General features: G+C 46.7%; 1 protein-coding gene across 6 annotated transcripts in view; it reads left to right on the forward strand.

Annotated features, from left to right (window-relative positions):
• The window catches only part of Lgr3 (Leucine-rich repeat-containing G protein-coupled receptor 3), a 199672-nt gene that overhangs the window by 9501 nt on the left and 168408 nt on the right, over positions 1 to 21763 (forward strand). For 3 of the 6 annotated variants that reach the window (XM_070535378.1, XM_065432762.2, XM_065432761.2), the window contains exon 2: positions 11728 to 12581. In XM_070535378.1, the coding sequence (XP_070391479.1) occupies positions 12479 to 12581 (103 nt within the window). In that variant the 5' untranslated portion in view covers positions 11728 to 12478. Of the gene's footprint in view, positions 1 to 11727; positions 12582 to 20648; positions 20856 to 21763 lie in introns of those variants that run through there. The other 3 variants (XM_070535376.1, XM_065432763.2, XM_070535377.1) reach the window with 3 other exon arrangements.

Genomic DNA, 21763 nt, shown 5'->3' on the forward strand with positions numbered 1-21763 from the left:
CTTCGGCATTTTGTACCGGTTTAAATGGTAATAGCCGGAGAAAAGACAGCTTTTGTCCGATATAGGCGTACAAGACGACCGTTGAAAACTGTACTAACGTATACAGACAGCTAAAATATCAATAAAGCAAGTTGGTAAGATTAGCCGGAAGAGGAACCAGCTGGCCGCCCTGCACAGTAGACGGGGTGGAGGTTGCCGGTTAAGGACAAATTCGCGCATCACTACTAAACTGCGGCACACATTAAAGATAACGCGGGAAGCGACAGGTGCAGCGCTATGGTGACTTACGTTGTTGTTAATACTTTGCGTAGAAGTTAAGAGTAAGCCAGAGTGATCTACCATGCCTATAGTGGGATCGATATAACAGACACTGCACAAATACTTTGCCCAAATCACCTTTGCGACGTTAGAAGTGTCCTCATTATCTCTGCACCTCTACACTTCACGTACACCTTCTTTTGCTGGTATATTCAAAAGAGATGGTGAGTGCCTGTGAAACGTTTGTGCTGTCAGCGTGTGTTACTTTTAGGAGTGTCAAAAACGGCAAAAGCTCATCGTCCGTTTTTCTTATACGCACACAGCACCTCTACCTTGAAAAACGTTGCGTCTGTGAAACTTCGCACCATGCTCTGAAGTTTCCTAAGTTTTCGATCATCAAAGTTTACTGTTGCAGGCTATTTCTTTTCTGCCGAGAAAAAAAAAAGTCATTTGACGGGTGAAAAGACGCTATTACTTTGCAGTGTAATCTTCTTAACTGATACAACCGGTAATGATGAAGCGTATAATTTGACAATTTTTTTTTGCTACCTCTGGTCCTCTCTGTAACTCAATTACTATATTGCCCTGTTTAGTCATCCGAGCCAGTCGCTGGATACAAAAATTATCCGCGTTCTAACCTCGTGTACAAGAAAATAAAAAACATAGATGTACCCGAACTCATGATCATGCAGCCCGTAAATAAAGGGTCGCAATACATGGGTGCTGGGGCTGTTGTACGCTTGGGTCGGGGCCAATGACCTTCCGCGTTGGGCTTTCGACAGGCTGCCTCTTCTTTCCCTTTTGTGCCTGTGCCATTTATATTTCAGTGTAAAAGTAAATAGATACACTACTAAGCTTTGGCTAAGTATGGCGACATCAACAAATAGCGGTATCGTATTCCGTGAAGTCAATTAAACCAAAACCAACACAAACAATCAAAAAGTGCGAGCAGGTTCGTACTGCTGCTTCAGGTCATTAGAGACAGCACGCTGTTGGCGCCACGGGAACGGTAGAACAGCTGAACCGTCACATAAAGCATATACTAAGAATATATACAGAGTATGTATACACATACAGCGAGAACACTTCGCCTGTGAAGAGAAAACAAAAAGAAAGAAAAGTGGAACGCCGTGGCCAGCTGCTCGCAATGCTGAGCTCACTTTAGAACGCCAAATTTATACTGCGGTAATTTGTCGTCGTTGCCAAGCGACAGACGTTGGCAATACAGACTCTTCAATAGGACAGACCAGTAAAACGTTTGTATGTCAAAGCAATCGCTTCTAGGCCTTCTTAACGGGAAACAGTGCGTTATTTTAGAGCACATCACTAAAAAGAAAGAAAGAAAGAAAGAAAGAAAGAAAGGAAGCTTGTCTACGCCACAACAAAGCAGCAATATGTTGTCCGTTAGACAAATGTACTGTTTTGAATGCCGGGTTAATAAAAAATATTGAAAATAATATACTGAAAAATAAAGCACCCATCTGGCGAGTGGACTGGATGTGTTTTCTGCAGTGATTGCGCGGGCTCTACGGGCTCAAGGACTACGGTGCAAAGTCCTGTACTCACATTGAAGGGATCCGTGCAGACGTTCCAAACACGAAGAGACGAAAAGCGCTTATATAAACACGGCGTACCTTGCAAACGCGTGGCAGGCGACAGGGGCAGACTTTCCTCTTCACGACGAGAGTTTTGTTCGTCGTGGCGTCCGGAACGCGCAGGCTGTTTACGAGACTGTGAGGCTGGCGCTTCGCGAAGATACATGGACTCCCTGCTGGATAAATAAAAGTGTTTGGTGAATTTATGGACCGCATCCTTGAAACCCCGGGGAAAGGTCGAAACACGCCCTTTATCGCCGCTGCTTCCGAACAGCTTCCATAGTCTTGGAACGAGCACTATCTGCTCGGAGTTGGGTGTGCTCGCCATTAATGCCTGTGAACGGCAGCAGCCTTCCCCGTTAGTCTAGATAGGATAACGCGCTCTTAGCTTGCGGTTCTGGCTCTGTGATTCCTACGGGAGCTGCCATCGGTGAACGAATGCAGCGATACCAAGGCACTAAGGTAATATACGTCTGCGCTCAAGGTTGCTACTTCTCGTATCTTTCCGCTCGACAAAGCCCGGCAGCTCCCTACGACCTGGTCGTTTTGTTGTGCTAGTTAGTCCCTGCGAAATTCATTTGAAGTTTCAATTCATATCTCGTCGTTTAGCGCTCACGTAATGAAAGAGGCCAGTTTAGGGCTAAATAATACGCGTACTTTCGTTTCCACCGTTTGCCGTTCGCGTTACGTTAAAGTAATTTTGACTCTTGCACTTAAATCGGAATCCGCATCCCCTTTAGTGACCTGTTTATTGGTGACATGACATGGTGCTCTTGTGTAATTGCACATATGCAGTGCCCCACTCAAGGTTTCTTTGTCGTGTTTCGTTCCATGAGCTTGGCACACCATTGTAGCTGCCAAACGCTCATTACGGCTGTTATGGGGGCACTAAAATGTCCATGGCATTAGGGCGCCTTGATACCAGATGAGCAGCAGAAGCCATGCAGTAGCTAACGAGACTGAGTAGCAAACGTGTGCTTCTGACACGTCACGTTGGGAGTCTCGTTTAATGTAGCCTCTGTAGCTTTGGACTGCATACTACTGAATTATTTACAGAGAATCGCACCTCAGCTATAGCTCACAAATCAAGCAACCTGTGTAGCCAGAATCAACGAACAACAATCTGCACGGTGACTGATAAGGCCCGCACTCTCGTTATGAGAATCCACCTCAGGGCTTACGTGGAGCCTCAGGCCCTACGCCCTGTTATTGTACACATGTGTCTACATTATTACTGTGGCATCAATTATATACGCACGTTCCAGACACATTTGCGCCGTCGCCGTTGTAATGTTGTCCTGGAGGTTTAGAAGGCCTCTGAAGACACGAGGTACGTTTGGCTCCAATAACGAAACTGACAATTTTGGTGTCCCTAACGTGAGCCATACTTTCTCCGGCAATCAAATTTCCCCCTTTCCCCAGCCCGGAATCAGTATAGTTCGAGCATCTCGTAGGGCTCAGGCTCAGTTCGCTCTCAACAATTCTCTATAGCTGCTGTGTTCTTTGCTAGTCTGTCTCGCTAGTCATTTACTCCGTGTAGTTTCTGTTTACAAACAAGATTTCCCAGTTAAGTGAAACATTCGTTTTGAAACACCTGTGCCACTATGGCCACCATTTCATCAAGTTAATTGTCAGAAACACCAACGGATGTGCTTAAAAGTGGCGCCCGTGAAAGCACCGTTTTCATCATCGTCGTTGTTTTCCGAATCTATATCAGCATGATCATTACCGCCATCAGCGAAACTCTTAGTGTGCTTTGTCTTCAGAAGACTTTAGTTGTCAGAAACTATCATCCCCGATGAATGCGATTTCTCTCTCTTGCTCTCTCTGTTTCCTCCATGTTTTCGAGTGCAGAACACTCATTCTCATTATGTTAGGATGGGTTTACAGAGGGAACGTATGTATTTTGCCGTTAAAAGAATCGACTGTGCTAACTAACATACATCACACATGGAGACATGCATATAGGCGGAACGCAGGCGAATTATCGAATCTAATGGGTGCTTCGTTACCGAATACCTAACACACTGCTGGGTAGAGCCAATGGGGCACTATTTGAATGATCGAGCGTGGAAGCATCATCAGGGGGCCATGGAAAAGAGTAATGGTCTGGCTAATTTTACAGCTCCATGCCCTGACTGCAAGTGCGAGCCACACTTTTCAAGCGATGAAAATGATAGAGCGAATACAAATGTAAAGATACACAAGAGCTCATGCAATCACAACGCATTATGAAAAGAGGAAGACTCTGCGTAAGCGACATCTCGAAATCGCTGTACAGCTCCATATGTATTCCTCATAAGTAGCTCGGTCGGATTTTGAATTCTGACATGCGCTTTCTGTCCCCTTCTCTGCGCGCAAGCCTACGGAAACGTACACTGGATTGTGTATTCTCATACGAAATAGCTAATGAACTCGGTTGGCAGTTTGCGCTACTGCTGTCTATATAGATAGATGCAGACTTTTCTGATAAGCTGGCGACGTTAGCTATGCTGATCGCCGCACATGCTACTCCAAGTGCTGGATAATAATTACGGTATATACAAAGGCCTCATAACCGCACATGCAACGCATAGGCTTACAAATATACACATTCACAATACAACTGTTCCCGAAGTGGCGCGCCGCTCTGCTCTCGAAACGCGACTCGATCTTGGAGGTGCGGCACATTTTCGAGCCGTGGAGCACCAGCGCTTGCTTGCGTGTGACGCGCTAAGAAAGCGCTTCTGTGTCTTTTCGTGGGCCCCAGGCGTTAATGAAACTTTTTGCTCAACATTCCTCTTTGCACCGTCAGCTAGAAGAATAAAGGTTTCTAAGGGCTCAGTTTTTTGTTAGTTACGAGCATATCAAGCAAACAGACAACGAATCCAGAGGAAACACAGGGGAAGCAACTGTTGTATTAACTTGAAATGTAGAACCAATAAAGAAAAGGGGAATTGAAAGTGAACTACAAGACAACTTGCCGTCAGATAGAAGCCGGACGCAATTCTTACGCATTGCGCATGCGATGCCGTACCAATTAGACTATCAATGGCGGCCACACACCCGCCATCTATCTTGGTTATTTGCGTATGAGTGTATGACAACGTTAGCCAGTGGTGCTCACTGCCATGTTGACGGATGAGGAACATCATTTCTATATACCACAGGTGACACGCAGCACGTGAATTTAGGAGCAGGCGAGAGGCCAATAAACCATATAGTGTGCTACCTCATGCATGGCATCAAGGCAGTCCTTGCTATGCAGTCAGTCAGAAGAATAAGGGAAACAGAGGTCTTGATTTTTTTTTAGTTACTGCAATGGGAAGGAAGCAGACAACGAAGCCAGTGAAAAAACACCAGAAATTAACTATAATTTTTTAGTTGAAATGCCGCAATATTTTGTTTAAGCACGTTTCTAATTTGTATAAATTGTTTTTATTCGCGCAGTTAATCACATTTGCGGTAACTACCCTTCAGTTTGTGGGCTAGTTGGTGCATGTGCACCAACTAGCTCACTAGGATACTTTAATGAAGCAAATGCACTGCCTGGTGAAAGACGGAGTATAGCTTTTATATTTACCAGCGCCCTTGGTCATAATATCCGCGAAAGAAATCAAAGTCCGTAACCGCCCAAGGCGCTCTAGGCCAGTTCACGAAAGAAATTGGCAGCACTTTAATGTGCTAAGCGCCGGACAGTATCCGCTCTATCCCGTGGGTTACAGCAAATATGTGCTTATGTAGGCAAGAAAATACAGCACTAAAACACCTAATAAATTATCGGCCCAGATTGACACTTGGGCAAGCATTGTCACCAACGTCTCAAGCAAGACGTGTGTATTGCGAGCCTGCCATCGGGGTCGTGAATAAAACGTTCCGTGAGGACATCCTAGCCGCCATGAAAGGAAACCAATCGCTCGATGAAAAATGTGCCGTGCGGGGAGAGCTGCTTGAATGTCTTCGATCGCTAGAGTACGCCCGCTTGCAGTAAGGAGGGCTCGAAATACATGCCTAGCTCTAAGGGATGAAATTACGTTGCAGAATGAATAATGCAACGTCACGTTCCACACAGCGGTAGCGAATGACGCAGCTTGCGAATGAATAGCAGAGCGGCGGTATATACTATGACCGGGAAGGTCATAGTACCCCGGCTCCATAGCGAAAGACGCTTTTGAATTATTGGCATAGGGGGAATCATTTGCACATGGGCCTTTATGTGTCACCTCTGTGGCCTACGTGACCAAGTATTACACGTATTATGCAGCACATCGGTATAATGGTGTTCCTCCGGTTGGAATCTGAGCGATTTCAGCCATCAGGGGTGCCAGTGACGGTACTGGTACGGTGGCATGATGATGAACGGAGACGGACAAAGTGCTCTTCATCTGAAGGTAAGCTAAAGCAGCGGGATGGGACGAACATTGACAGAGAAAAGATACGCAGCAGGTCTAGCGCTGTTTGTACTTTTGAGTCGATGGTGCGCAGCATTTGGAGATGGGGCTCTATGCAACCCAGCTCTTTGCTACTGCAGCTCTTGAGCAACTGTTGTGGCCTCCCCAGACGGACGGACGGACGGACGGACGGACGGACGGACGGACGGACGGACGGACGGACGGACGGACAGACGGACGGACGGACGGACGGACGGACGGACAGACGGACGGACGGACGGACGGACGGACGGACGGACGGACGGACGGACGGACGGACAGACAGACAGACAGACAGACAGACAGACAGACAGACAGACAGACAGACAGACAGACAGACAGACAGACAGACAGACAGACAGACAGACAGACAGACAGACAGACAGACAGACAGACAGACAGACAGACAGACAGACAGACAGACAGACAGACAGACAGACAGACAGACAGACAGACAGACAGACAGACAGACAGACAGACAGACAGACAGACAGACAGACAGACAGACAGACAGACAGACAGACAGACAGACAGACAGACAGACAGACAGACAGACAGACAGACAGACAGACAGACAGACAGACAGACAGACAGACAGACAGACAGACAGACAGACAGACAGACAGACAGACAGACAGACAGACAGACAGACAGACAGACAGACAGACAGACAGACAGACAGACAGACAGACAGACAGACAGACAGACAGACAGACAGACAGACAGACAGACAGACAGACAGACAGACAGACAGACAGACAGACAGACAGACAGACAGACAGACAGACAGACAGACAGACAGACAGACAGACAGACAGACAGACAGACAGACAGACAGACAGACAGACAGACAGACAGACAGACAGACAGACAGACAGACAGACAGACAGACAGACAGACAGACAGACAGACAGACAGACAGACAGACAGACAGACAGACAGACAGACAGACAGACAGACAGACAGACAGACAGACAGACAGACAGACAGACAGACAGACAGACAGACAGACAGACAGACAGACGGACGGACGGACGGACGGACGGACGGACGGACGGACGGACGGACGGACGGACGGACGGACGGACGGACGGACGGACGGACGGACGGACGGACGGACGGACGGACGGACGGACGGACGGACGGACGGACGGACGGACGGACGGACGGACGGACGGACGGACGGACGGACGGACGGACAGACAGACAGACAGACAGACAGACAGACAGACAGACAGACAGACAGACAGACAGACAGACAGACAGACAGACAGACAGACAGACAGACAGACAGACAGACAGACAGACAGACAGACAGACAGACAGACAGACAGACAGACAGACAGACAGACAGACAGACAGACAGACAGACAGACAGACAGACTGGTGTACGGACGGACGGACGGACGGATGGATAATTTGGCTCCAGGGTTTTTTTTAACGAGCACTCAAACAATTTTTTTCTAGGTGACTTTGACTCAAAGCGCTGTAAATGAGCGTTTTCGTGGTCCCCCCTTATCTGAGCATGGTCAACGCTGCCGCGAATATGACACGTGACAACCTGCACATCAACAGAATGGCCATAGTCACTTTAAGAAAACATACTGTTTGAAATATTACCTCCAAACAAGCGTCCCGGCAGCTGAAAGGAGTGGCCCATTCACCAACGAAACTTCGAAAAAAGTATAGTGGGCTCTTCAGGAGCAGAGTATCAAGAAATAGCGGGCCCAGGAGGCCTAGTCCAAAGAGGCTTAGACTGGGGCCTTGGTTTCTATGGGACAAATAAATATTATTCAAAAGAAATTGTATTTTCTTCTCCCACTCCTTGATGGCCACTGAGCCGCCATGGCACGAACGAGTTAGTGTGTAAGCGTGAAATTCTTTCACCAACTCTGAGCTGTGCTCCGAGTTGGTCAATTCTATATCCGTCGAAAGTCACAACGAAATAAACAAAAGTCAGTAAGATACAATAAAAGCGACTGAGCATAAAGAACCAAATGAAATCCGACAAAATATAGAGCAAGTGGCTATATATATATTAATGACCTACCGAATGACTCATGATGCCTGTGCATATTCGCTGACGACCGCGTTAACTATCGCCCTATTAGAAAGTCTATTGACCACCTGATCCTCCAAAATGATTTTTAACCAAATGTCTAATTGGTGTGACACCTGGCTAATCACTCTGAATTCATCAAAATGTAAAGTGATGTCTTTCAACTGTACAGGCACTAACTCGGACTATGCCTACTGTATCGAAAATGCCCCATTATCTCGGTCTTCGCCAATAAGATATCAAGGCGTAAATCTCTCAACAAACGTCTCTTGGACTTCTCACATTTCCACTGTCAGGGCCAGTGCTTCTTGATCACTGGGTTACCTGTGCCGCCACCTTCGAAGCTCACCTAAACTTAATGGGGTAATGAGACGTCCACCCAATCGTAGCTATTATAATTGCTACGAAGGAAGCCCATACGGGTTCCTCGACAGAAACGCCTCGCAGTTGAAGAAAATTTAGTCCTGGCCCGGGACTCGAACCCGGGACCACACTTATTCGCCGCTCCGTTCTGGTCTACCCACAAAATTGACCTAATTAGGATGCTGTAATCAATCCAAAAGAGATCCGCACGTTTCATTTCTTAGAATTATGAATACCATGCTAGCATGACTCAAATAAAGCTTCACCTTTCCCTTCAGCTGCTAAGTAACCGTCGTGACGTAGCTTATTTGTCATTATTTCATAAGTACGCCCACCACACAAACAAACGCCCCCTACGCCTAGAAACTTCATCACACACGTCACACAGATTACATAATCATTTTGTTTTCACGCGCATCTACAGTAAAACTGAAGCATTAAACTAATCTGTAATTCCAAGTCCCATTCGTCTTTGGAACAACCTCCCCGATAACATAGTAGCGGAAACTGACCGTGAAAATTTCAGGCAATCACTCAACTCGCTTAACCCTTGTGAACCCATGCTGTCATAATCACTGCTTGTTTTTCTTTTCTTTTCCTACTTTTTCCTTGCACTGTAATACATTTGTTAAAAAACTTATCGAGTTTTTATTGTTCTGATACGCAGCTGCATGTCTTAATATTGTTTCTGTAATTTTTAGGCTGTGCACCTGGTTGGTGTCTTTTCTTTTCGACCATCATATTGTCACGAGATTGTCACTTTTTATATGTTTACTTGGTTTTATGTCCCCCTTACTCAATGCCCCATGTAGGGGCCTTGTAAGGGATTTAACTAAAAGTAAATAAAAACCTCACCACTTCCACAAGCATTTAGCGATCTCCCCACAAGCGTATATTCTCTATTCTCATTCTTCTCGCGACACCCTTTCACGTAGAGATTGTTTATAATAATACCTTATAAATAAATAAATAAATAAATAAATAAATAAATAAATAAATAAATAAATAAATAAATAAATAAAATTACCGTTCCTGAAAGGCCTCGATGCGAGACATATATGACAGAAAGGTACAGCAGTCATAGGTTGCATGATCAGGTGTTCTTCGATGGTAGAATTGAAACGGCGATAACACATCATCAAACTAGTGCAGATAGAAAAGTAATTCCATTTTTGTGCAGTAGGCAAGAAGAAAAAGCCCTTTTGATATGTCCGCTGTACTGGCAAGTACAGGATAAACGGTGCTTGGATGGCTGTTGCGTGATGCGGTGATGTACAAGTCGAATGAAATCTTTGTTTGGGGCTAAAAAATTAAAAGAACTTGCGAAAAAAGGCAGAGACCAGCAATTGCACCATGAGACGTAGTATGGGGGAGATGAGATTGGCAGTTTTTTTTGCAGTAACGCTGGTGCGGCAAGAGTAGTTGGAATAAATCTGGCGGCACGGTTTCAGAATATACGACTTGGTATGGCGTTCAACCAGCCCTGTGCACAACTCATCGGCCTTGAGAACAGCCCCGATTGCGACCTATCCCACGTATGAGGAGACGCTGACGCACATGTTTTGTACGCCCAACATTCACAGAGATAGCGACCGACTTTTTTAGCATCTTCTCGGGCAAACATCGACGCCAGACAATTTTCATATCACTCTTTTTGGGTCGTTGGTTTTACCCGAGATAGGCTACATAAGGGTACGGGCCGTGCTGCAGTGTTTACATGACACAGGTCTAGCCTGAAAATTTTTTAATATACTGCTCTGCTGACGACTAGCATCATACCACAACCACCACCACCACCTCCATCATCATCACCGGTTCAATTTTCATTTTTTATTCCATTTCCTAGCGCTAAGTAACAGGTTCGAGCACACAAGCTAGAGTCGACATCTCTGCCTTCCATAGATATATATAGTACTACCAATATGAATTAAATAGAGAGAAAATAAAGGAAATGCAGGAAGATTAACCAGACGCACATGCATCCGGTTTGCTACCCTGCCTTTGGGAAAGGGGGTGAAAGGATGAAAAGAGAGAGGAATGGGGAGTGAGGAAGAGTGGTAGTTCTCCGCGACGGTTCACATCAGATCTGTAAATGGTCGCAGATAAAATGTAGCCGTCAGGTACCATAGCGATCAGATTCGCTTTGACATTTATTTATTGCACTTCAACAGCTCAAATACCTCCATACACTTAGATGAATGACTACATTAGTGCAGAACACTGATGCCACACGGAGCAGAACAAATATGGTTAGAAAAAGAGTTTAGTACAAACAATTGCTTTCTCTTTCATTAGGCTTGGCTTACCCGCAGTACGTTCTGCATTTGCGAGGAGGCACGCTTTGCGGATGTGACAGGAATGAAAAGTGGAGTGCATACTTTAAGGATCTGTTCATTATGATGCTGCTGCGCTCATGCAAGGAAGTGCTTATTAAAAAAATAACAGTAGCCACGTCAATTGCAACTGTACAACAATCACGCAGGACTAAGTGATTAACCACGCGAAGTTGCGAACTTTGATCAAACAGCACGTTCCCAGCAAGCGACTGCATATTCACATGATGCGTAAGAACTCCGGATGGTGACAAGCCTAGCATGCTTAATACCTCGCGCACGCGGTGTACAGGACATAATTAAGCTGGAGAGTATAAATTACGTAATTCAGGCAGGTTCGTTAATCGGTGCAACACCGTGCGAGACAGACAACGAAGATGCGTAGTATGTACGTAGAAGACGCGCTCTAAAATACGCGAGACCAGCGGTTAATTTCTACGATGATGTATCCTCTCCGCAGGCCGGCACAGGTAGTGAAAAAGCTAAGCGTGGTTAGAAGTGCCGTAGATCCAGGCTAATTTCGAGAACGTAACATAATCTTTTACTCAGTCGTTCCAGTAACTTTAATCACATCAACCTTTACAGGCATTTCTGAACTTTCGCATTCTCAATAAAAGGCAACCTCTTCCGCCTTCACCTTGATGAAGTTCATTCGAAGTGACCAGGAAGGCCTCCGCTAACTCACTCCACTCTGGCGATGTGGTTTGCAGATTCAGCTGACACTTCCTTCCCCTTTGCTCCGACCAGAAGCCGCCACGCCGGCTCGCCCTCCCCCACTGCCGGTCGCCCGTTTTCCCCGCGCTCCGCTCCTCCTCCACCGACGGCAGCAGCGGTGGCGTTTCGCCGAAACCATTACGTCAACACTGGGCCGGTGCGCGGAGCTAGCGGCGAGGCGCACGCCGCCGCCGCCACCGCCGGAGGCGAGGCTTTTTGAGCGAGAGGACCCGAGGCCCGAGGCCACAGCGCGCGCAGCCTCTGCGCCCGCCGCCGGACCGGGCGCGCAAGAGGAACCCCGGACGGACGACGCGAAGCAGCAGGCAGCAGCGAACCCGCGACATGCGCCGGAGCGCGCCGCCGGTGGCCCGAGCCGAACCCGGCTGAGGAGACGGGGCCGACCGAGAACGCAACAGGCGGTCAGCACGTCCCCCCCTCCCGACCGCCCCCCACCTACCCCCTCCAAAAACTTTGGCCGCGCTTTTGACTTTTGTGTTCGCTCCTCTTTCCACTCCTCCGAAAACCCCGCCGGTGGTGCTTCGGTGAGCTTTCTCTTCGTGGAACTGTGGCGTGGCACGAGTGATTGAGGAGCGTGAGCTGGTGGCGGCGGGTTGAAAGTCAACGGCGGGTTCGGGCCCTCGTCTCGCGTCGAAAGAACGACGCAACGCTGCTGGACTGAGTTCGACTCTCGTGCGGTGAACTGGGACGGAACTGTGGTGTAGAACTGTGGTGAGCGACGGTGGCGCGATGGCCACGACTACGCGTCGGTGTCCGGAGCGCAGGCGACCGGTCGCCCTGGTGGGATTCGCCGTGCTCGTGTGCGCCTGTCGCTGTTGTTGCTTGGATGAAGGTGAGTCTTTCTTGAAAAATCATAGTATAACTGCAGGACTCTGGTATAACGGAGTACAGTCACGTATAGGTGACACGCGACGAAGTAAAGGCAATGAAATGGTAAACACGTGCCAGGAAAGTTTGCAAAATTAACGTTCCGGCTCCAGCACGGAAGCCTTATTGGGAACAAGCCTTTATTTCGGAAACTTTATTTTTGTCGACTTTTGCGATATGCATCTGTCTCCTTTACGTCCCATAAATGTTATTTATACTATCTCCGTTCACGATCGACCGATTGCTCACCTTTTACTTTCCTTATTGCCTAGCTCGCTGTTAAGTGGTTGGCAATGTTTTACAACATGATAAGGCGAGGAAGGTGCACTTCCATATTTGATGGCGCCAGCTGGAAGCTTAATCAAGCAAACGGAACAACGAAAAAAACAAAAAGGTTCCGTTAGAGTTGCAATCACGTTGTGGTTAATTGCTATATGGACAGCGAAGAGATTGCCATCGTCCGATTCTCCTCAGGGAAAATGTAGTAAGATTTTCCTCAGTGATGTCTGAGTTGAGCGACGTTATTTCTCTTTCCTTTTTTTTTTGGTATTGTGTTGACTTGGGCTTGTTGGTTGTGGGCCGTGCTAGAAAGAGCACGAAAAGCATGGGTGCATGAGGCAACTAAAGAACCGGGACGGGAAACACGCAAGCCCGTTCGTGTCCTGGCAGTATCAATATAGTTGGATCGCGATGCACCATACAAGCTAGACAAAATAAATGTAATAGTGGCGCAACTGGTCTCCCCTTTCCTTTTGTGTTTGTTTCAGTGTGTCTAGAGTATACGCAGGCTTCAATTACTCCCAGTACCTAACTTCGCTTCAGATTTTCCAAACCTGTGATGTTCTTTTTATGTTGAGAATTTTTTACGGTTATTACTATTACGTATAAAGGAGTTGTCATCACCATTCCAGGGTGACAAATTCTTTCTTTTATTTTTCTTTCAATCAGAAAATGTCGAAGTTGCAATGTGTGGATAAAATGATTACGTGGAATTCTCTGTTCGTAAGTGTTGTGCAGAATGCTTGTTTAAAGCTACTGTTCAATGGAAACTGTTATTTCTCAAGAAAACATTTCGCGTTACTCAAATTCAGATTCATCTGCAGTTAACGTAATGAAAAAAAAAGTAAAAAAGAAGACGAACTTTTCGGGCGATGAGTGGGCACTTCTGCATTTACAAAGATCTTGCGTCTTATAAGCCCAAACGCACGGACGCTTACGATTACTTGCAGTACACTGCACACTTCCCAAGTTACATAAGAGGTAAGGGCGGCCGAAGATGCAGACCCGGGCTGTCCGCAAAACGCAGTGACCACAAAAACACCTTCTGGTCATCACTCACTTCTAGGAGCGTGGTGGGACACAATCACGTGTGACGCCGCGGTGAAAAGCTCACGGTCACTTTAGTTTTCCTGTTCCTGGTCCAGCGGGTAGCGACGCTATGTGGAGCAAACTGTTTCTTCTTGGGGACACCTTGGCCACGTAAAGAAACAAGGCTCGATCGCATCTGTCAAACGAGCTCGTTCCCCGCCACCGACCCAGACCCTGATTCATCTATTTTTCTTCCGCCCAAGCATGTCGTTCTCCGCGCACGTGTGATAATTGGGCGCTTTGGTCGTTACCCTGACAATTATTGGCCGTGTACGGGAACGCCCATAATGACCGATAATGACAGCGATGGATTGTTGCCCCGCAAAAAAAACCACGCGACTCATTGATATGCCGCGCCACACACGCACCGCTGCGGCGGGCGTATATAGTATATATGTAAGCGCGCTCGTATAAACAGGACCGCCGAGGCCTCCCGCGCTCCATTGACGCCGGCGGCAAAGCACATAGCTCACGGCCTACAGCGGAGCCTCGCGTTTGCCGCGTGCGCCGGCCCCTCGACGTCGAAACACGTGGTGAAGTCGGCAGAGAGGAAATCGTCGTTCGGTGGTTGCGCCAAGCGCGTGGCTTCTGCACCTCGTTGCCACACGCCGGGCTTCAAACGCGTCAGTTGTTCGCGCTTCCGAAAGATTAAACGACGCTCGCACCTGTTGCACAGGCTGTGCGCGCGCGAAACGCAATCGATAGCGGAAAGGCGGCGGACTATAGTCGGCAGCTGCGTGCGGACGCGCAGTGAGTGTTCGGATTTCCAGCGGAAACTTTTTTTTTCATTTTCTCTGCATAATTAAGGCGAATGACGTAAGGAAGGCGAGCTGCTGAGAGGTTTATTCACCATGGCATTGTTTCCTTGCCATCAACAGAGGAAGCCTAAGAAAGCGATGAGCTGTTCACGAGTGGACGTTTTCATGGATGTTGCGTTCTCTAGCATAATACGCTGAGTCAGATAGGTAGACAGAGGAACAGACGGTCTTCTTTTTCTTTGTTCATGTAAGCCCTCATCGAGCTGTTGGCAGCAGCGAGGCAGCAGTTCGAAAAGGAGTTAGTGTTAAGCTCGGTCAGTAGCTTTGTCTTCGCTAGGACATAGAAGTGAGCGAGACAGACATCGTCCTCGCTTGGCCAGCCGTAGTGAAACTGCATTCACCGCAGGGTGACTGGCACAACGCGCTTCTAACAATACCAGTTTGTCAATACCGCTGTATGAATTAAACGGAAAGATCATGGTTTGAGCTCTAGAACAACTTATACATTACAGCGTTGTCTGATTTTTCTTTCTCTTTATCGCCGGTAGATTTAGTATTTGTGCCTGGAGCCTCGTGCACCATGCTTCGAGCCTCGAACCCAGCGCCACACAATTTTCTATTTCAATTCGCTTCAGTTTCAAATGGCTCTACGACCGTTTACATTAAGCGCAATGCAGTTGTTGCCGCTAACGTGGTTCATGTTGGCACTCAGGGTTTTCCTTTGAGTGGCCCTCCTTAAATACTTTGAGCTGTCCGCAGAGCTTAGAACATCAACCTGGAGACGGGACATGCTTGGAAACCACCGACGACGAAATGAAACGAACCGAACCGCACAACCCCGAGAAATGTGTGTGGTTGAAGTGCGTCACGTCTCTGGAAGGTGTCACGCGCTCGCGAGTGGGTGAGGCACGCAGGTTGTGCCAAGTCGGCGAGAAACGCTCAGAGTAAACACCAAGAGAGAAAGAAAAAGAAACAACCAAACCAAACAAAACAAGGCAGTCCAGAAAGAAAGGAGTGTCAGCAGCTTACGGAGACGTGCAAGAATAGGCATATTCAGAAATGGCGAGGAAAGACTTCTTTTTTTTCGCTCTTTTGCCTTTCCTACTTCTCCGCACTTGCAACACATCCCCAAGCCACCTTCCGTACCCCATCGGTCACCGTTGGCGGCTCCGAGGCGCCGACGGCGAGCGGTCCCTGAAGCGCCAAGCCCGGTCGCTTCCAGGGAACGAGACGCGTCATGGGAATATTGCTATGTGCTGTTGAGCACATGGCTGCAGGAAATGTTATTGATCGGTCCATTGGAACTAGCCGATCTTGCCTACTTACGAGCACTTAGTAGCAGCCGCACTTATAGGGTTGTCCATGCATCACTGCGAGCGCCGAATGCAGTGCTGTGGTGGCGAAGGAACTACGATTCTGGGGTTTTTACGAGCCGAAACCACGAACAGATTATGAGTCACGGTGCAGCGCTGGAGTCTGGATTAATTTTAACTATACCTACAGTTTTCTAACGTGCACATAAATATAAGTACGCGAGCATTTTTGCATGTCGACACCATCAAAGTGCAGACGCCGCGGATTGGATGAAACCTGCGCGAAGACACTGCAGTATATCCTTTTTGCGTTACGGCCTGTCCTTCGAAAGCGGAGCGCTTGCACTCCGCGCAACTCCTCTAAGCCACCTAGACGGAAGATATTTCTTGTTAGACGAGATCTCTATCGGGCACATCATAGCTTCAGAAAGGCACAAAAGCGCTGCTGCTTTTCCTGAAGGCAGAAGGAGTGAGCGACCGTGTATGACACATTACTGAGAATTTTCATTACGTCGGATATTCCAGCGCACATGAACTCTCCACTGTCTCCCCTTCCTTTAACCTTTTCCTTCCTTTCTCCCATGACAGGATATCCAATCGAGCGCAGTGTTGGTTAACCTCCCTGGCCTCTCTCTCTCTCTGTCCTATTGCCGTATACACATATATAAAGAAAAATATCTTAGAACAATAACATACCTGTAACTACAATTACACACGTGTAACAACGCGAACAATAAGCTTTTAATCGGCGTCGTATTCTCTTTACCGCAGTCATGACCTATACTTTGGTCGCCACATATTTGCCTTATACATGTATCTTAAGTGAATTAAATAACTTTTTCTATCGGCTCACTCTTGGGGCCGTACTCTGAATCGATCATTTTCGCGCATACTTTCACTGATTTCACTTTAGTATGCCGTAATGCCCAACAATACAACTCACTCATGCGATGAGTATCCTGCCAATGCATTCAAGGACGGCAATTTAGTGCTCTGTACCTAAGCTTGCAGCGAGTGAGACCGCACATCCTTAGTGACTTCTTTGATACTGTTCGAGCAAGCTGAAGGGTCCCTCGTACGAGGTAATCGTTAGGTAAGAAATGTTCGATTTTAGTTGATTTTCAGTACATTTTTCGGCACTGAAGAACAAAAGCGTGAGCTTGACGTATACCAGCATTGATAATCTCTAGCGCTCAGGATTGATAATTTTCTAAAGACAACCCACTGCTCCTCGAAATGGCAACATCGTGGCTTCGTTGCGGCGAGCGTTTTGAAAGGCTTGAGGGATTTGTGCCATGACGTCACGCGCGGAGGCATGTCCACACTGGAATACATGCTTCGAAAATAGACGGTTTAGTTTAGCGTCCACACATGTTGCGTACGCAACACGCAAGCGCGCTGCGTACTTAAGTAAGTTCTTCGTCAGACGTCGCGGGGCGGACAGCCCTATGAAACTTTTTCATTGATTTAGCATGTTTTTGAGCGCCATGTAGTGCAGCATTGCAGAATATTGACTAAATTATGGTTTCACCGTCGCAGCTCTCTTCGCCAACGTAAACGCTCCGACGCTGGTCGTCGCCAATAGGGTCTCGCGAGAAAAGCCCCCAAATCCCGCACACAAAGCCGTAGGTTGGGCTTACGTTCTAGGCATGCGCACTCTGGATACGCAATGGGTTCACGTGTGAAAAGCCGTTGTGTGCGCTAAACTAAGTATGCCTAATACAGCGCTAAGCGCTATCCGTGACTCACTGAGCTATACGCCTTAACGTGTGAAATCAGATCTGAGAGAGAGAGCACAGGCTTTCTGTTACCTGGGAGCTGCTGAGCTGACCCACTTGCCCGTGTCTTTTGTCACTTGGCAAACGAAACAAATTTGCGTAAAAAGGAAGAATAGCGACACAAAATATAGCACTCAGTAGAACACCGGATCAATAAAAAATATACAGTCCAACAGTACATGAGTCGCATAGTTCTGTGCATTAGTTCAGTCCACGTACGCATATATAAAGTCAGATGTTTTGAACAGCCAAAACAAGCACCACATGTAATACGCTGCAAGTACAGGACAGAATTATACATATTGCGTAAAAGTTGCGATCACCACATTAACCAATTATGAACCACGAACAACGTTTATGTAACTCATTTAGCGTATTCGGATCATCTGATACTTCATATTTTAATAATTTTTGTCGTAGCGACGTCAGACGCCGGACTTTCTGCGACACGGGGCCCCTAACGCTATTGCGTTAAAAGGGAGGAGGGGGGGGGGGAGATTATCTAAAGTCGGAAAGCTTGGGAACCCCTGACTTAAGTAATGGCGTTGTCAAAATGCAGGAAACACATCTGCAGGAAAACATTTTTAAATGTCATAAACAACAGAAATGCAATAAACAAAGTCACAAGGCAGAAATAATGGCCCATCTTATTGATTCAATAAAAGAATAACGATACGACATACAACGGTATTCCGACAGGGAAGAAACTGTACATTCATGTCCTACTCTATAGTACTAATCAACAGCATGACTGGCCTCTGAAATCTTTCATTAGACCAACAAGTGGACGTTTTCGAAGAGCACTTGTTGTCCACGGGCCCAAATCAACTGTTTATTACCAGATAAACTATGCATCGCTCTGTTATATGTCGCATAAAACATTCAGTAATGTGCCTGATTGCATGACTAACCTCACTAGATTTAGCATATTGAGTAAATCTTGGTGACAGTGAGTGTTTGTTATTGTACGACACATCGGGGAGGGGGGAGGAGGGGGGAGGGGGGTGGCGACCCCTCCGGATTGCATTGCACTCAGCCGATCCTAAAGGAGACAAAGTGTTTTTTCTTTTCATTTTGTTTTTCGACTGTCATTGCGAATGGGCCGTCTAATACCACTGACTGCATGACAACAGCAAAATGCCCTTTATACATTAAGGCAGACGAATGAGAGAAATCCAGATTTCTCTTATCCAAATCCAGATCCAGATAATTCGCGCATGATTTATTCTATGTTCTATAATGATTAAGCTATCACGGTAGCTGTCAGTTCGTCTTGAGTATTTTTGTCAGGGTGGCATGTTCTATAAATGTTAGCTAGCAGCACTCACTGTCACACAAGAAATCACAAAGAGGGTTAATTCCCCATGCACCAGGAGTGTGAAGTTAGTTTTCTCAGTGATATAGTTATAGTGTGCTATATCATTAATTTGTTTAAATTATATATTATATATATATTATATATATTAAATAATAATGTTTATATATATATATATATATATATATATATATATATATATATATATATATATATATATATATATATATATATATATATATATATATATATATATGTGTATGTATAAATTGGGCCCCTAGGGTAAATAAATAAAGCACAGTAACTTTAAAAGTAAACTGCTGCATTTTTCTAGGCGCATGGTGGTTTGGGTAATGATGAATACGTACCCCCTCCCCTCCTCCGCCTCCTTTTTATTTTGTTGGATTACGTTCCTTAATATTTTAATGCATAATTGCCTCAAGCTTGCTACAATATAGCTCGTGGCAGAGGCAGGGGCAAAACATTCGATGTTCCTTTTATTGCCCCAACGTATTAACTGTCACTGCCATAGCGGCGAATGCATAATATTCTGTATGTTGTAAAAAACGTGCTAAAATAGGACAAGAGAAAGGGCACGGACGCAAAGGACAGTGACGAAGGACATAAATGCAGCGCTGCGTCCGTCTCCTTTGTCAGCGCCCTCTCTCTTGTCCTGTCTTTTTCGCTATTCCTTACGCAACGATCACTCACAAACTAACTGGCCTTTCTATTTGAAACCCAAACTAAAGGACCGGCGCCTGCCTTTACACTTTTGCGCCTTGCCTTTACTCAATCAAGCATGAACCAACTAGCCCAAGCAAGAGTTTTACTATTTGAAACAACCTGTACCCTACAGGCGTCCCACAATGCATGAACATGCATGAGCAATCAACTGACCTGCTACCTCCTCTGTCAACTCAAGTCATCAAGGCTATCCGCAGCAGCAGTAGGAACTGAAAAGTATAGAAATGAGCGTGAAGCGCAAGAGCAGTGGTATCTTGTCATCATGACGTCACCGAAACAATAGGCATTCATCATTCTTAGATATAGTCCGTTTAAAATAGAATTGTAATATTATCGCAGTTTCCGTAATTTGTAAAACTACCATTCAGCTAGAGTGCTGTTGTTTTTATACAGCAGCAATTTGGAGCTATTTATTCCTCTAAGATCGGCACAAAGTTATCAAAGAGAGAGGGAAGATATTTAAGAAATGACAGAAAAGGCGACCTGGAGGTAAAGACCTCTGCTCCGTCACCCTGGCCAGGTGAAAGGCGTAGGGACAGACAGAAGGATGCGAGGGATGGCGATTAAAACCCCCAAATGAAATTAAGGTAGCGCCAACTTTTGAATACAGCCGCCGTCCTCTTCCCCTGCGCTTTCCATCGACGCTCGGCCCTCTCATTGGCCGAACGCCGTCACGTGCTCTCACGTGCTTTTTTTTCTTGCTTTTTTTTTCTTTGCTTCCGCCGACATCGCGGCGCTAAACATAGCAAGCGGCGTACGTAGGCGACATGTTTCACGCCTCCTTTGTGCTTTTCTAGTGTGATTCCGCTTTCGCGATGCCGTGTTGCTGTGCCTTCAGGTGCAGCACACGTGAAACTGAGGCAAGCGAAGCTTCCGGATTCCATCTGGCAAGCGAGACACGGCGCGGTGGAAGGTACGGCTTCAAAGAATCAGCCGAGCTGATTTAAACCCCGGTTCTGTGAGGTAAGCGAGTGATTCCTCGCTGATCACTAACCTCATATGCTGCCACTGGCCGTACGCGGCTTCGTTAGTTTTCCGCTATCCTAAGTAGCGCATGTTCGAGCTGACTTTATTTGCAACTTTCCTGCCCGACTTCAACCAATCGTCTACAAACGCACGTGCTTTTTGTTGACTCAGTCATACATTCTCTTTGTTTGGCCTGAATGTATGAGAACACCCCATTTTGAGTGTGTCGCCGTACCTTACGAAGCGGTGACAGTATGTAGGCAAAAAAAGGGGCGCTTACCTACGGAAAGACGAACTTATTGGGGCGACTTGGCTCCTTCAAAAGAAACTGAAATCGGTGGTCAGCAAAGATCAAAGTTTCTGTCGCTATCATCCGCGCTGAAAGATGTCTGGAAGACCGATAACTATCTCGAAAATGGCAGAAAGTGCTCCGCGTGATAATTGTGCAGAGTATTCTAGTAGCGTATTCGCGCAGTCGCGTAGTCGGGTACAACAGAAGAGTGCAGTGCCAAGTACCCCTCGGAGGAAGCCCTAGCTTCGACCAATTATGCCGAGCAATTATTATGACGTCACGGGTAATCCGGTTAATTCCTGGTTAATCCCTTTAGCTCTACCACCTCCCTGCGATGTCGCGCTAGTCTAAGGTGCAAGGGGATTAACCGCGACGTCATGTAATGGCAACAAAGGAAACCATTGGCCACCTTTTAGGCGCATTTGTTGCTGTGTTCTTTAGTTGCATGCAACAGTAAATGGAGGAACAGTGTAGGAGAAGTTGTGCGCAAGAAGTAAGTGCATAGGAGTTATATGTCACGCCCTCCACCAAACGCTCATACGCATGTATGAAGAAAAAAAAAATATTGCCTCCACGTTTGATCTAACCGGGGATCATTATTGTGACAGCTTGC

The sequence above is a fragment of the Dermacentor albipictus genome, chromosome 3 (assembly GCF_038994185.2).
Source record: "Dermacentor albipictus isolate Rhodes 1998 colony chromosome 3, USDA_Dalb.pri_finalv2, whole genome shotgun sequence".
NCBI classification, from domain to species: Eukaryota; Metazoa; Arthropoda; class Arachnida; order Ixodida; family Ixodidae; genus Dermacentor; species Dermacentor albipictus.